The sequence below is a fragment of the Cricetulus griseus genome, assembly GCF_003668045.3.
Source record: "Cricetulus griseus strain 17A/GY chromosome 1 unlocalized genomic scaffold, alternate assembly CriGri-PICRH-1.0 chr1_0, whole genome shotgun sequence".
Classification (NCBI taxonomy): Eukaryota; Metazoa; Chordata; class Mammalia; order Rodentia; family Cricetidae; genus Cricetulus; species Cricetulus griseus.
In genome coordinates this window covers 36961216-36976816 of record NW_023276806.1, presented here as the reverse complement: position 1 = coordinate 36976816, position 15601 = coordinate 36961216, and the positions used below count along the sequence as shown (strand labels likewise).

Sequence of the window (15601 nt, the reverse complement as noted above, 5' to 3'; positions counted from 1 at the left end):
TCTCTCTCTCCTCCTCTCTCTGTCTCTCCTCTCTCTGTGTGATTAGTTGATATTCATATTGAGAAAATGATTAAGGAAAATGCTAGACTCTTGAAACTATTCTTCCTTTTGATTTTTTAGAGGCTGAATGACATCCCATAGAGTATATATACACCACCTTTTTTTTTTTTTAAATAAATGTGAACATTTGGATTCCAGTGTTTTGGTCCTTAGACTATTAACTCCAGCACAAGAATAAAATCTCTCTCTCTCTCTCTCTCTCTCTCTCTCCTCTCTCTCTCTCTCTCTCTCTCTCTCTCTCTGTGTGTGTGTGTGTGTGTGTGTGTGTGTGTTTGTGTTGTATGTACATGGTTGTGTGTATGTTCACATATGCATGTGCATGTGTGTGTAGGTCTGTGGTCAATCTTGGCTGTCTGCTTTCACTCCACATTTGTTTTTGAGACTGTCTGGCCAGTGAGTGCAGAATCTTCGTCTCTGAGCTCAAGATCATATATGCACACTTCTGTGGCCAGCCTTTATGTAAGTACTGAGATTTGAACTCAGGTCTGCATGCTGGAGCAGCAAGTATTTCACTCCCTGAACCCTCTTCCCATCCCAAGAATTTCCTTAAGGAATAGTTGGGGGAGGGTGGACTGGGTCAACTAGAAGCTGCACTAATGACAGTCATGATTTTCTTTGGTCTTCTTCAGAAAGTGAAGCTCAGCTTGTGTGACTGACACTTCAGTCCATGTGAAAGATTATCTTTTCTGGGCTCCTCTTTGAAGTGTGGACACACCCAGGAACCGCCATTCTAAAGAATCTTCATGAACCACAGATACCATCTCAAGGTCTGCCACCACCCCATGGACTCCAAACAGCGGGGCTAAAACTCCCAGTTTAACAAGGGCTGGATGATCTAACAGATCGTTGAAAACCAAGCAGCTGCCACTTTGTGAAATGTATGAAGAGGAAACAGAGAGAAGAAAGAAGATGGCTTCAAAAACTCCTACTGCAGTTTAACATGGACGTGTGAAAGAACCTTTGGAAATGAGTCACTAAGCTTCACTCGCTGTTATGGGGGAGGAAACTCAAGCCCTGCCTCTACAGAGAGAAGTATTTATATTATTTACCTGACAGTCACTATACCAGCCTACCTTCTCCTCCTCTTCCTCCCCTCCCCCCTGTATTTCTTTATATTTTGGCTCTACAAGATGATACCAGAATTATTTGGCATTTTCCTTATCCAAGACCTCATCCAATCAGCTATTCCTCTAAGAATCCTTTGTAAAATGGCAATTAGAAGCCAAGAGCCATTTGTTGGATTTGCTTACTGCCATTGGAGTGTCACTTATTTAGATCCTCTCATCATCAACCCTAGTATAAAGCTTCAGGATTGCTAGTCAAGCCAGGACCCAGCACAAGGGATGCAGAGACAGGCAATCTCTGTGAGTTAGAGGGTGGGCTTGTCTACATAGCAAATTCCAGGACCCTGTCTCAAAAACAAACAAACAAACAAAAAAAAACAAAAACAAATGAAGCAAAACAAAACAAAAATATTTCTTAATTGCTTGTCAGTTTTGGTCCAAGGTGCCCCCCCCCCCAAATGTTGATGCTGGTGACAATATTCTATACAGAAGGACTTTGGTGGGATAATTAGAAGGACTGTTATTAGGTAAACAGAGGCCTAAAGGGGGTTTCGGTTTACCAGGAACCTCCTTCAATCCACCCCTGCCACAAAGATTAACTAGCTACCTTGGGAAAGGGCATCTAATTCCTGGTCAAACCAAACAGCCTGTACCAGATCAAAGACTCCCCTCCCTACATTGCCAGCTGTCATATAAAATTCTTTTGCTTTTCTGCTGTTTTGCTCTTCTCTCTGCCCCACCCCCACTCCCAGAGATAGCTTTGGCAATTTGATCCCCAGTAAAACTTTTTTTTTCTACTCATGGAGTAGCCAGTGGTTTCACTGCATCCTTGTAGTAATATCAAGAACCCTGTAGCCAACGAGTTCACTAATTCCAGCATGCTCTTCATGGCCAACCCTTCTTGCTTTTAACCTATACTTCCTAGTGACAAAGATGTAACCCAAAGTTACTTAGGACAGCTCTTTTCTTTCTACCTGCATCAGTGGGGGCTGTCATACGTTTATTTATTTATTTATTTGTTTATTTACTTACTTGCCTATAGACAGGGCCTCACTCCATAGCCCTGGCTCTCATAGACCTTCCTATGTAGACAAGGCTGGCTTCAAATTCCCTGAGATCTGCCTGCCTCTGCCTCTCCAATTCTGGAATTAAAGGCCTGCGTCACCATGCCTTACTGTCATACATTTGTTTATAGTTGGGAATCTCCTACCTCTTTGGCTGATTTGTGTTTTTCATTTGCATAAACTGAATTTCAGTCCTGTTCGGTTGTTGGTAAGAGTGGTCATTGTCAGAACAGTGTTAGAGTTTGTTTTGGTTTTGAGAACTGTCCTGAGATTTCATCTCCAACCCCAAGGGGAAGAAGATGAGAAGCGCATCTCCTAATTCTCCGAAGTCAGACAAAGAAGATCTCATGGAAAACGGTTTAGAGAATCCAAGGGCTAAGTGTGAACCACCTGTAACATTGGAGGGGGCATGGCTTTGATTAGGAAGTATCCACCACCGTGGCATTTTCCAGGGACAAGGGATGTATGAGGGCTTTTTGACGTCCAGATATGCTGCATATGCTAGGTCCATATTGTTAGACTGTACTGACTGTATCTAAGGCAGCGGCATGGAAGGCAGTGGGGAGCCTCAGCAGAATGAGGCTGCATACTGCCCCACTCAGCACTGAAGAGGGCCTCCCAAATGACCAGCCGGGTGGAGAATACAGAACACTTAGCACCTGAAAGTGGCCAGAGAAGACGCTGGAATTGTCTTTGTTTAATTCAAGAGCAAGGGGTGGGGAGATGGACTAGTTTCACTGAATACATTTAAAGACACAGAGGGAGAAAATCCAAGTTCTTTCTGGCTATGTCCTGTGTTCTGGATGTAATGGTTATGCAATGACATTTACATGAGTATAGATTTGTGCATTACCTATCTGAAAACACATAAAACACACCACATTTCCCCCTTTAAAGCAAAAGCAGTGCACTACACACTGGTCTATGGTTTGCTTTTAATAATGTTAGTAATGTACCTTACAGCGCTGCACATATCAGAATATGAGGGATTTCCTATTTTTCTTTTTAGAATTACTTTATTTTTAATTATGCATATGTGCGTGCAGGTGAGTACAGGTGCCTGGGGAAGCCAGATATCAGATTCCCTGGAACTGGAGTTGTAGTCAGTTGTGAGCCATTCAGTGTGGGCCCTGGGAACTGAACTCAGGTCCTCTGCAAGAGCAATATACACCTTTAACCTCTGAGCCATCTCTCCAGCCCCTGGGATTTTCTTTCCTTCCTCCTTTCTTTCTTTCTTTCTTTCTTTCTTTCTTTCTTTCTTTCTTTCTTTCTTCCTTCCTTCCTTCCTTCCTTCCTTTCTTTCTTTCTTTCTTTCTTTTCTGTTGTAAGATATGCATGTTACCATGTGACACTCAGATCTTAAACATGCAACCACATTTTGGCAAAAACATACATTCACATAACTACTACCCCTTTCAAGACACAATAGGAACACTGCCCCCAACATACACTAACCTGCCATCCAGTCTCATTTTCTCATTATCGAACCAATGCTGTCCTTAAACTTGGAATTTTCCTGCCTGCATTTTCCAGATGCTGGGATTACAGGCAGGAACCACCGGGCCTGATTAGGACATGGAACATTTTTATAGCTGCAGTAAGTTCCCTTAGTCTCCCACAGACCTGATTGTTCATTTTGCTTGTTTGTTTATTTTGAGAGGCTGTTGTCAAACTCATTATGTAGCCAAGGGTGATTTTGAGTTCCCGATTCTTCTACTGAATTACAACTGTCACACACCACTGTCCTCCATTCATAGAGTGCTGGGGATTTGGACCCAGGGCTTTATGAACACTAGCAAGTACTCTACCCCCCCCCTTTTAAACATACCTAAAGCTTTATTGAAACATATCTCAGTCCATTTGTTCATTCATTTTAAAAAAATGTATTGTGTGTGTATACGCGTGTGATATGTAGAGGCTAGGGGGCAGCCTCAGGTCTTGATCCCTGCCTTGCCCCTGGTTTTAAACATGGTCTCTTGATTGCTTCCTGTTATATTCACCAGGCTAACTGGCCAAAAGCTTCTGGGGATTCTCCTACCTCTGTCTCCATCGCCCCAGAGAAGCACTAGGGACACAGGTGGGTGCTCTACTGCATCCTTAAGATTCAAACTCATCGTCATGCTTATGCAGCAAGAACTTTACCCACGGAGCCCTCTCCCCAGCCCTGCCCATGGATTTTCTATGGCTGTGTCTGCACTGGTCCATTGAACACATATCGACAACCCAAGGGAAGACTGTTTTATACTGACTCATGATCTCAAGGGGTTCAGTCCATGTTTGCTTGGCCCCATGTACTTGAGAATACCATGGTGTTTGTGGTGGAGGAGGTTCTTCACCTTGTAATGGAGAGGGAGAGCACAGGAGGCAGGAGAGGGACAGAGGCAAGAGGCCCTGCAAGATTCCCCGTCTAGTGGCCCACTTCCTCTGGCTAGGTCCTGCCTCCTGAAGTTTCCATAATCTCCCAAACCAGCATTGTCACCTGAGGCCAAGTGCATAACACACGAGTCCTGGAAGACATTTCACAATATGATTCCATGATCTATAGCACCTATAGTTTTATCTTTGCTATGTTTTTAGAATGAACATATCAATTTCTATAAAACTCATATTGGGATGTGCTGCACACGTAAAACAAGGTTTAGGGAGATGACATTCTAATGGTATTAATTGTATAAACAGAGTGTGTTCAACCATGTACACAGATTCTTTCATTTCAGCAAGATCTTAAAATTTTCAGCTAAGGTCATGGATTTGTTTGTTAAGTTTATTTCTGAGTTTCTTTCTTTAAAAAAAATTCTGGTAAAGATGGACTTTGGAAACTGTTTCAGTGTTTGCTACTGGAATCCAAAAAGATTTTTTTTTTTTTAAATTTGAGACAGAGTCTGTGTGTGTAGTCCTTACTGTTGTGGAACTCACTTTGTAGACCAGGTTGGCTCCAAACTGGCTCCAAACATAAAGACATCTGCCTGCCTCTGCCTACTGAGTGCTGGGATTAAAGGTGGCGCCACCATGTCAGAAAGACAACTGGCCTGTGTCTGGCTTCGGTGCTCAATTTGCTTAATATTTCATAGGCCCTTTGGATAGTTCTAGACCACTGTTAATCATCTTTAAATAAACCTGGTTTTTCTTCTTCCCTTCTCTTTCTACTTGCTTGTTTCTTCTCATTTCTTTCTTTCTTTCTTTCTTTCTTTTTCTTTTTTTTTTTTTTTTTTTTTTTTTTTTTTTTTTTTTTTGAGACCGAGTTTCTCTGTGTAACAGCTCTGGCTGTCCTGGAACTCATTCTGTAGACCAGACTGGCCTCAAACTCACAGAGATCTGCCTGCCTCTGCCTCCTGAGTGCTGGGATTAAAGGCTTATATTACCACAGCATCAACTGCTCAGCATTAAGTACAGTATTAACTAGATTTCTTAGATTTTTTTCAAATTACATTTTATCTATTTTGTGCTGCTGTCAGATCCATGGCAATCCTCCTGTCTCAGCCTTCTGAGAGCCTGTCTTAGTGGTTTTCAGTAGGAGTCAGAAGCCTTCCCTATTTTCAGGAATTGAGAGTATCCGTGTCAGCTTCTGATATGTTCTGGTTTCATTTTCTATAGGAAAACAATCTATTGTCTGTGTCCCCTGTTGGCCTGATAATCATTTATCAAATAATTCACAATTCCCTATTGATTCACAATGCCAGTTTTATCATGCAACAAATTCCCATGTTTATCTGTCCATTGCTATAATGATAAATTAACAGACCGATAGAGAGGAATAAAGTCTTTTCATGTTGAATGGTATGATTAACATAGAGCACCTTTCTGTTTGTTTTAGTTTTTCTCATTGTATGTAAATTGGCACTGATGTTTTTCTCCTATGGTCCTCATATATTTCTTGTTAAATTGATTTCTAGGCATTTTGGTGTCTTTGTATGAGATCTTTGCTCCTGCTGTAGTAAATAAGTATTTTTTTTAAACCAGAAGCATGCAGACTTCAGTACTCTAGCTGATCCCATGCTACCTACATGAGTTCCTTTATTGCACACAGGGACTTTCCAGTTAGTTACCCTGGCTTCCTAGGACTATAATCAAACCCTCTGCAGACCAGCAATTATCTCCTGATTTCCGATTTCTAAACCTCTAATTTCTTTTGCTTTTCTGACGCTAAATGGTTTCACAACTCCAATAAATTGGAAGTGTTTTAAAAGCAAATGTATTCTGAAGTTTCATCAAGGTTTCGAAAACCTAAGAACAAACACAGACTTAACGCTATTTTATTGCTTTGATTTAAACATTACTCTTCATCAGACCTTAATTTTATGCACGTGGTTTTACTAACATGTGCATCTCTCTCTCTCTCTCTCTCTCTCTCTCTCTCTCTCTCTCTCTCTCTTTCTTTCTCTTTCTCTGTGTGTGTGTGCGCACGCCCACGTGAGAAAGAGTTATTTACTAATCCTGTATTGATAAAGAATGCCAAGAATGACTCATCTTACTCCAAAAGGAACACAGAGAAACATGTAAAGTTTGGATCTCTTATGAGTGACCTCCTTAGGCTCATACCAAGCAAGGAAGAGGAAATAAGCCATATCACATGTCTTGGAGTCACCACCTCTTCTACCTCTGAAGCCAGCCCCAGCCTTTTCACCCTCAAGCACAGACCTTGCCAATACTAACTTTCCAAGTGCAGACAGGCTGCCTCGCTGTCCCCTGAAAATGCCCGTCATTAACTTGGCCAGAGATGCAGTAGCCCACAGCCGGAGGTTTTTTTCCACGTTTTTACATTTCATTGACACTAGCAAAACCACTCCAACTTGCTGGAAGTAGTCTGGAGGGCTGCCCAGACAGAGGTATGGACATCTGTATGGGGATTTCACCCAAGCAAACAACACAGTGTCAAGCAGGAGGCCAGAACCAGAACTGAGTGGGAAGGGGGAGTGTGGGGGAGACTCAAAGAAGCACTGTGCTAGGCACCAAAGGGGAAAAAAACATTTTGCTTGTTATCTTCTGTAGTACTTTTTCACTGCTCCTCAGACTCATGCGCAGGTACTCATGTCTTCTTGAAATTCAGCCACTGCTCTGAAAGGGTGTTTTAGAACTTACATGATTGACACAAGCAGAAGAAACAATTGATGTAGTCAAAAGAAGTATTTAGAAAATGTTCTTTGGCTCTATAGCCACACTTCTCAGGTTTTGTAGCTTTTAAGGCTTGGCACAGCCCTTCCCACGATAAATATGATAATTTCCATCTTAAACAAATGCTTGCTTGTGTAGGAAAAGGAAATGGTGCCTTCAGGCCTATTTTTGTCTCCTTTGCTTTGTCCAAAAAAGGCTAGTCAATCAATACTTGTGTCTGCGCTTGCAAAGTTAGTATTGGCAAGGTCTGCACTTGAGGGTGAAAAGGTTGAGGCTGGCTTCAGAGGTAGAAGAGGTAGTGACCCCAGGACATTGGATAATGGGATATTTTCCCCTCCTAGCTTGCTGTGAGCCTTAGGAGGCCGTGCACCAGGTTGTCTAGTCTTGCCTTGATTGAATATACTGGGTTATGGAACCCAATATGGACACTGCTTGGTTTTTGAATGCCAGCTTTTTCTATTAGCTCATTTCATGGGCTCAACCTTTCTCTGATTAGTCTTCTCCTCTATCAAATGACACCTGCAGCACAGATACTCTGTGAGGCCCCACATGTTAGCAGCTTAGAAAATGAACAGACCAGAAGGAAGAGATCCACAAATATGCAGTTTTTCAGTAGCACTGTATAAGTTTCCCACAAACTCAGGGCTGTCATCCCAGTTACAGAAAGAGAACAGTTGATCAGAATCTGTTTAAATGGAAACCTTAACGAATTACATTCGCAGGGCTGGGGGTAGGGAATGGCTTAGTCTACAGGAGCTTGATTTGTAAGTAAGAGGGCTGTGCAAAAAATTCTGGGTGTGTTGGCACACACTTGTAATCCCAGCACTGGAGAGGCAGAGACAGTGCCTAATTGGTAAGCCCCAGGAACAAGACTCTGTCTCTAAGATGTGGATAGTGTTTCTCACTATAATCCTAGAGGATGTCCTCTGGCCTCTGCATGCTCCCAGGCACAGGCACACATGCACCCTGGTGCACGCACACGCGCGCACACACACACACACACACACACACACACACACACACACATTTTTCTTTCAGTTCTTTATGCAGGTACACTCACACTGCTCTTAAACACCAATATCCTTCTGTTCAAGCATTACATAATTTTACTTTAGCCTACTAAAATGTTCCAGTTGTTTTTCCTGTTCAGTAACATTTCATTAAGATAAGCAACAGTAACCATATAAAAAAGATAAGATACTACAGGAAAGTGGATTGAATAAGCTGCTCTGCAAATTTTAGAAAGAATGCTTCAAGATGGCAGATTGCACCCTGCTGCCCGTGAGCTTGACCCCTGCTTGTCATCTTTAGAACTTGCAAGGTTGGTATTTTTCAAATGTTATTTATAACCAGTTAGAGAATTGTGCTGTTCTTTCTTTCTTTCTTTCTTTCTTTCTTTCTTTCTTTCTTTCTTTCTTTCTTTTCTTTCTCTCCTCTTCTTCTTCTTCTTCTTCTTCTTCTTCTTCTTCTTCTTCTTCTTCTTCTTCCTTCTTCTTCTTCTTCTTCTTCTTCTTCTTCTTCTTCTTCTTCTTCTTCTTCTTCTTCTTCTTCTTCTTCTTCTTCTTCTTCTTCTTCTTCTTCTTCTTCTCCTGAGACAGAGTTTCTCTGTATAGCTCTGGCTGTCCTGCAACTTGATCTGTAGACCAGACTGGCCTTGAACTCAGAGATCCTCTAGTCTCTGGCTCCTGAGTGCTGGGATTAAAGGCGTGTGCCACCACCGTCCAGTAGTTGATTATTTTTAGTACAATATCTTAACCAATTGTTTGAGGATTTCATAAATGTATTGTGGTCATGTTCACACGTACTCCTCCCCAACTCCTCCCAGATCCATTCCCCACCTCTATACTTAACTGTGTGTGTGTGTGTTTTAATCCACGGAGTCCAATTTGCGCTGACCATGTATTTCTAGATGTAAGACCACCCACTGACGTGTAGTTCATCTACCAGGAGCCATGCCCTTAAAGAAAACTGACTGTCCCTCTGTCAACTATCAATAGCTCCTCAGCTAAGAGTGGGGGCTTTTGAGTCCCTTGCCTCTCCATGATAGACTGTTGACTGGCTGTCCATACAAATACATATGTCTTAAAAACATCACTGGAATAGGAACCATACATGATTCATATGTAATAAGAGGAGGTCTTCTTGTGATATTTCTATTTGTAAGAAGGGGCCCCACAACAATGATTCTACCCGGATCATACATATGTGAAATTATTTCTGTATTCCTGTCTAAGATAATTTGTATATTGATACAAATTCAAAATTATATTTGTCATACTGTGTGTGTTTCTATTTCTGTTTACGATATTTTTATACGCAAATGTAAGATTATTTTTGTCATACTGTATGTGTGTTTCTACTTCTGCTTAAGGTATTTTATATATTAGTACAAATCAATTACACTTCTACCTGTGATCAAAATATTTTTATATGTTGTTACAATTTTGAGATCATTGTTCTTATGCTGTACATATGTTTGAAGATTGTTTGCTTTTATAATGTAAAGCTTTAGTCTTTAAGCTATGTCGGTTATTAAGAATTACAGGTCAATAGTCACCCATGTTTGTCATACTTATAGTTATGTTAGTTAGGTTCTCTAGATGCACAAACATGTACTCTGAGTAGATAGCTAATCTTCAAACACTTCAAAGACCTACAGAATATGGCATTTAAATGTTTTAATAATTTAAAATTCTGTTGATGTGAGACACAACTGCTCCTGGCAGCACAGATCCCGAGAGAATGATGGGCACTGAAGACACTCCAGATGGGGCTTGTTTTCCTCTGGGAAAAACTGGCCTATTGAGCAAAGAACTGCCCTTGTCTCCACTGCTGACAGTCAGCATGCTGTCCAAAATGGACAAACAGGATAAAGGAAAAGTGACTGCTGAACCTTGCCAAGACAGGGTAGGACAGTCTTTCTAGTTTCCCTGCTTCTGAAAATGGTCTGTCAGATATTCTAAGCCTACAGCCAGAGTTGGCTGCCTCTATGTTGCAGAGAGACTTTGGGTGACTCTCCAGGCAGCCAGCTGTTTCTGTCATTTCTTGTATCTTTTGGAAGTTGCTTGCTTGCACTTTCTGCTTACTCGGGTAATATTATTTTCCTTTACAGGTCTTTGATGGGGTTGAAGACTAGATAGTCAGTGTTACTATTCTCTCTTATCTTAGCTAAGGTATATTAGGTACAAAACTTAGACTTTTCAGGATAGGACAACTATTGGAATAATCTGCTACTTGCCAGTTCCCTATTGCCTGGACATTTAGAATGTGTTTCTTGCTTGATGTTTGTAGTTCTATTTTTGTGTGTGTTATTATCCTTTCTTTCTCCTGGAAAGTACTTGTTTTTATTGTATATAGTTTTGTATTAGGTTTAGACCCTTCTTATTTAGACAAAAGGGGGAAATATAGTGGGTATTCAATCCGCCCATGACCTTGGGCTGTCTGGCCCTATAGAGGCTGTACATTTTGTCTGTGGACATGATCTCTTAAAAGGAAATGGAGGGTGGTTGCTCTCTCTCTTGTGTGATGGACAGAGATTGAACTGCTGGTTCCATTTACCCCCGGGGCAGAATGGAAGACCATGGCGGCAGCTGTTTACCTCCTGTATATCCATGAGTGTATCCTAATAAATCCTTGATGCCCCTTTAAAAGGGCTCTCATGGATTCACCTACACCTGTGTATGAAGGTATGTATGTGCTAGGTTGTGACAGAATATACTTTATTTTGTGGGACCCAAGCAAAAGTTTCATCAACACTGAATGAGTTGGTCAAGGCAATGTCTTGTCTTGTTTAAATTATTGTTCCTCAGGGATTTTTTTTAGGAGTACTTATTCATTGTAAATTTATTAATATTTTCCAAAAGAATGGCAGTACAAACTAGTACATTAGAATACCTTGCCCACGGCCTTAGCCTTTTCCAAGGGCAAGTGTGAGCCATGCTCATCAGCACTGCTTCACTACCGCTCGGTTAGTACTCATAAGCTGCTTGCCGGAAGCATGCAGGGTCGGAAGACCTTGGTGTGTACGAGGTCACCCAGGCTATTCAGAAGGACCTGTGCCTGTGTGTTCACTGAGAGACAAGTATGAAGCCTGTTTGACCTTCCCCTCCTGGGCCTATTTCTTCATTTAAAAAATATGATCAGCTTTTTAAGCCTTAGGTCCATCTTTATGTAAAATTCTAATACATTTAACCTGAATACACTGAATTTTCTAAACAATTATTTTATGAGTGTTTTGCCTGCATGTACGTGTGTGCACCACATGTGTCCCTGGTGCCAGTCCAGGTCAGAAGGTCATGTTGGATCTCCTGGGACTGGAGTTACAGATGGCTATGAGATACTATGTGAATCCTGGGAATAGAACCCAGGTCCTCCCTCTGAGCCATCTCTCCAGACCCCCAGGGCTATTTCTTAATGCATACTTTTGAACAATAAAAACTAACAATAAACTAACAACGTTGGTTGTAATGACAAAGTGAATGTTGATGATTTCTTAATGATAACAAAGAATTGGGAAGAAAAAATGTACACTAGCCACTTCATAAAATCATTCATTTGGTGATAATGTATATATTTGTTTTCACTGTCTTTAAAGAATTATTTTACGTGTGTGTGTGTGTGTGTGTGTGTGTGTGTGTGTGTGTGTGTGTATGAGCTCCATGGTATAAATATAGAGGTTGGGGGATGACTTTCAGGAGTGGGTTCTCTCCTCACATCATTTGGATCCTGGGCATGAAACTCGGGTCACCAGGTTTTGTGGCAAGTACCTTCAGGTGAGCCACCTCTCCAGCAAGCCCTAGTGTTTGAAGACCACACTCTCGTTGTTTGCTGATTTCTTTCCTTATTTAGCCATTGTCTATTACATATATTAAATAGTCCCCTTTTGACTGTCCCTGATTGTGAGTTACGCCCCGTATCTCCCTTTATTTTTCACAATGTATAGAGGAGGAATAGACAGCATCAAATACCGAATGCCCTTTCTACATAAGCTCTTACCTCGGAGGAACGGGGAGCCTGGGACATAATGTATCTGCATTTGGACTCTGAGTATAGTTGAAGGAATTCAAACTATAGACACATAGGGAAGACCCTGAAAGCAGAACACACATACACTAGGTTATTTTTTAATGTATTGTAAGAAGCCACTGCCATTCTACCAAATCCGGAAGGAATTGGTGTGCATTACCCTGACATGGAAAGCAGGTGGCCTGCCCACAGAAAGGACAGGTGAGCCATCAGAGTTGGACGTGGGCTGTCTTTCTCTCCAAACCCGAAGATTCAACACTATAAATCATAGGCTTGGCATTTAAAAATTTGAAGGCTATTTGAAGATGACTTATTGTAGGAGCTTGAGATTTTTAACTCAGCTTTGAAAATATTTTTTAAAATCTCACACTCCATTTTTTCAGACAGATAAAATTCACAATTAAGTTGCCTCAATTTTTTTTTTCTTTCTGTTTTTAGTTAATGTTAAATCTAACTGTCTGGACCAAGTGGTTTTAATATAACTTCTGACTCCTGTCAGTGAAAGTATTCAACGACTCTGACAACTTCATCAAAAAACCTCAGTGGGGGTGATTTAAATGGGAAGCTCAGGGCCTTGTATCTGCTGTCCCCTTTTTAGTCTCTAAGGTGGCCCTTTACTGCCATGAGCCGGGGCCACACCTGGGGTTCAAATAAGTACAGAAAGCCTCAAACCACTGAACAAGTTCTTGAGAAAATGTGGTCCCTTTCCATATAAGAGGCACCTGCAAGGTTGTCTAATTTCTACCTTTTCAGAGAAGGTAGCTTCAGGGTAAGTTACACTATCTATCGGGGACCCTACAGGCTGCTACACCAGCTGGTATGGAGAAAGAGGGGACCCCATACCTACCATTGATATCGGCAAAGAGCTGGATCTCTTCCAGGGTGTCCAACTGCTTCTCAGGACATCTGGATACACACAGGGCTGTGCGACCAAGCCACCGATCTTTGACTTGCAGATCGCAGGCATTCATAAAGAATACATGTCTACAGATGGAGGAAACAGAAGCAGGTCTCAGGCCACTGAGATGCGTTGCTTTAACCGTGGGCTTTGAAAATGTATCACATACCATCGCAAGGGGGAATGACTAAGGCAAGCACTCCCGAATAACTGAACACTTATCACACCAACTGGAGGCATCTTGTGAACCATATTCAAACGTGACAAAACCCTCCTTTTCTCAGGCTTTGCATCTGAGAAGTGAGGGACACAGCAGGAGTTACCTGAGACATCACTGAGGAAGAGAAACTGTTCATGGTGTGCTAGAAACTGACACCTAAGAGACTTAATGGAAACTGCTCTAAAGTGTTCAACTATGACTCAGAGAACAGCGGAACTCAGGGAAGTGACAAGCAGGAAGCAGGGAGCTGAGGTCGGGGACTTGAGGCAACACAAGAGCCGGGACATCCAGGTGACCTTCAGCTATTCAGCCCCAAAGCTGGCTGTTGCCATCAGTGGGTCATGTGCTGTCAGCAACGGCTGTTAAAGTCCCAGGAACACAGGGGAAGAGCCCCTGGGAGCACCTATCGAAGGGGTCTAGAATCCAGTCTCCCTCCACTGGGGATGGGTGGAAGGAAGGGTGCACAAGAGAAATGGTGGGACAGATTTCCTGGGTGAATGACACACACAGACTTTATTTTGGTAAAAAAATGTAAAAATATTAAAAAATTAAATTATGTTAAAACATACATAATATGCCTCCTTAATCATTTCCAGCCTGTGGAAACCGTTCCAATAGATAAGCTACTCATTCCCCCTCCTCTCCCAACCCAGGAAACCACCAGTTCCCGGCCTCCCACGCAGAATGCCGAATGCATACACACTACCTGTCTGATTGTGAGCCCTTGTCATGGGAACAATGAACATCTCCTAAGCTTTAGTTCATGCAGAGTCTCAGGGGATCGTTAAAACACCCTGGAAAGACAGGCATAATCACCAGTTTAAAAAGACGAAAACGCCTCCGAGAGGCTAAGGACTCTGCCCCAGGTCACAGAGCTGAGAAAGAGCGGAGGCCGAATGTGAACCCAGGACTGGCTGGTTCTACGGCTGCTTGCTCTCTTGCTGGCACGTGCAGCCTCCTGTTCAAATAGGAAAAGTTGCCGGGCTCTTAAATGAACGCAAAGCTTTGAAATATCAGCCCCTGTCTAGGTTGGAGACCTAACTCCCAAGACTTACTTTTTGAGAGTCATGTCCTGCCCCGAGAGGGGGGCCCCTTCCACCGGGGAGTTCTTCTTGCCACACACATTGCCGAAGCTGTCATAGCCGAAAAGGAGTCTTCCCGCTGCTCCAGCCACCACCGAATAACCCATGATAAACACCTGGCAAAAAACCAGGGGCATGTGATGACTGTCTGGCCACAGGGAGAAAACCACAGCCCCTCACATCCCTGAAGACGCTGGTGTGAGACGAGGTGATAAAGGAGGAACCGCTACAGCAATTCTACCCACCCAGGTCGGGTCCAACTGTGTGAATGCTAGCACAGCATGTGAGCAGGGAGGGCGCCCTAAAGCACCCAGACTCTGCTCCGCTCTCTCCTCCTCTTTGTCTTCTTTGAGAGGCCGTCGTTTTGTGATTTTTCAGCCAGACTTGATAGGTTATCTAAGTGCATCAAGGTTGTGCTAATATTTTCCTGTGTTTGTATGTGTGTGGGTGGGTATGTTTGCATGGGTGGGTGCACATGTGTGCACACATGCGTATTTGTAGAGGTCAGAGGACAACTTTGGTTGCTATGCAGACAGCCTCCACTTTGGTTTTCTGAGACACAGTCTCGGCTGGAGTGAAACTCACAGAGCAGGTTAGGCGCTCTAGCCAATGAGGCTCAAGCATCTATCTTCATCTGTCTCCTTGGATCGAATTCAAGTCCTCTTACCTGCAATGTCAACACTTACTGCCTGAGCTATCAGGCATCCTGTCTTTCCCTGAAAATGCTCTTTTCAGCCAGGTGGTGGCAGCAGCGGTGCAAGCCTCTTGCCCCAGCACTCATGAAGCAGAGGCAGGTGAATCTCTGTGAGTTTGAGGCCAAACTGGTCTACAGAGTGAGTTCTAGGACAGCCAGGACTACACAGAGAAACACTGGAAAAACGAACCAACCAAACAAAATGTTCCCTTCATCTTACTTTTAGGGAACTCGATCAAGGTTATACACAATTGATAGGTATCTACACACAAGTCTGAAGGAGTATTTGGGTTACTTGCTTAAACTTCACAAAACAAAGAACTTCCAAGAAAAAAAAAAAAAAAGGAATCTCAGGATTCTGCTGGTCAGGGCATCTTACAAT

At 42.5% G+C, this 15601-nt stretch overlaps 1 protein-coding gene across 2 annotated transcripts in view; it reads right to left on the bottom strand.

The window, feature by feature from the left end:
* Slc44a3 (solute carrier family 44 member 3) overlaps window positions 1–15186 on the bottom strand; it is a 72891-nt gene extending 57705 nt beyond the window's left edge. Inside the window, exons 1-4 of one of the 2 annotated variants that reach the window (XM_027395625.2) lie at window positions 14771–15185; window positions 14499–14641; window positions 13173–13309; window positions 12296–12389 (exon numbers count right to left, since the gene is read on the bottom strand). In XM_027395625.2, the coding sequence (XP_027251426.1) occupies window positions 12296–12389; window positions 13173–13309; window positions 14499–14632 (365 nt within the window). In that variant the 5' untranslated portion in view covers window positions 14633–14641; window positions 14771–15185. Of the gene's footprint in view, window positions 1–12295; window positions 12390–13172; window positions 13310–14498 lie in introns of both variants that reach the window. The other variant, XM_035451997.1, reaches the window with a different exon arrangement.
* Window positions 15187–15601: the final 415 nt, after the last annotated feature.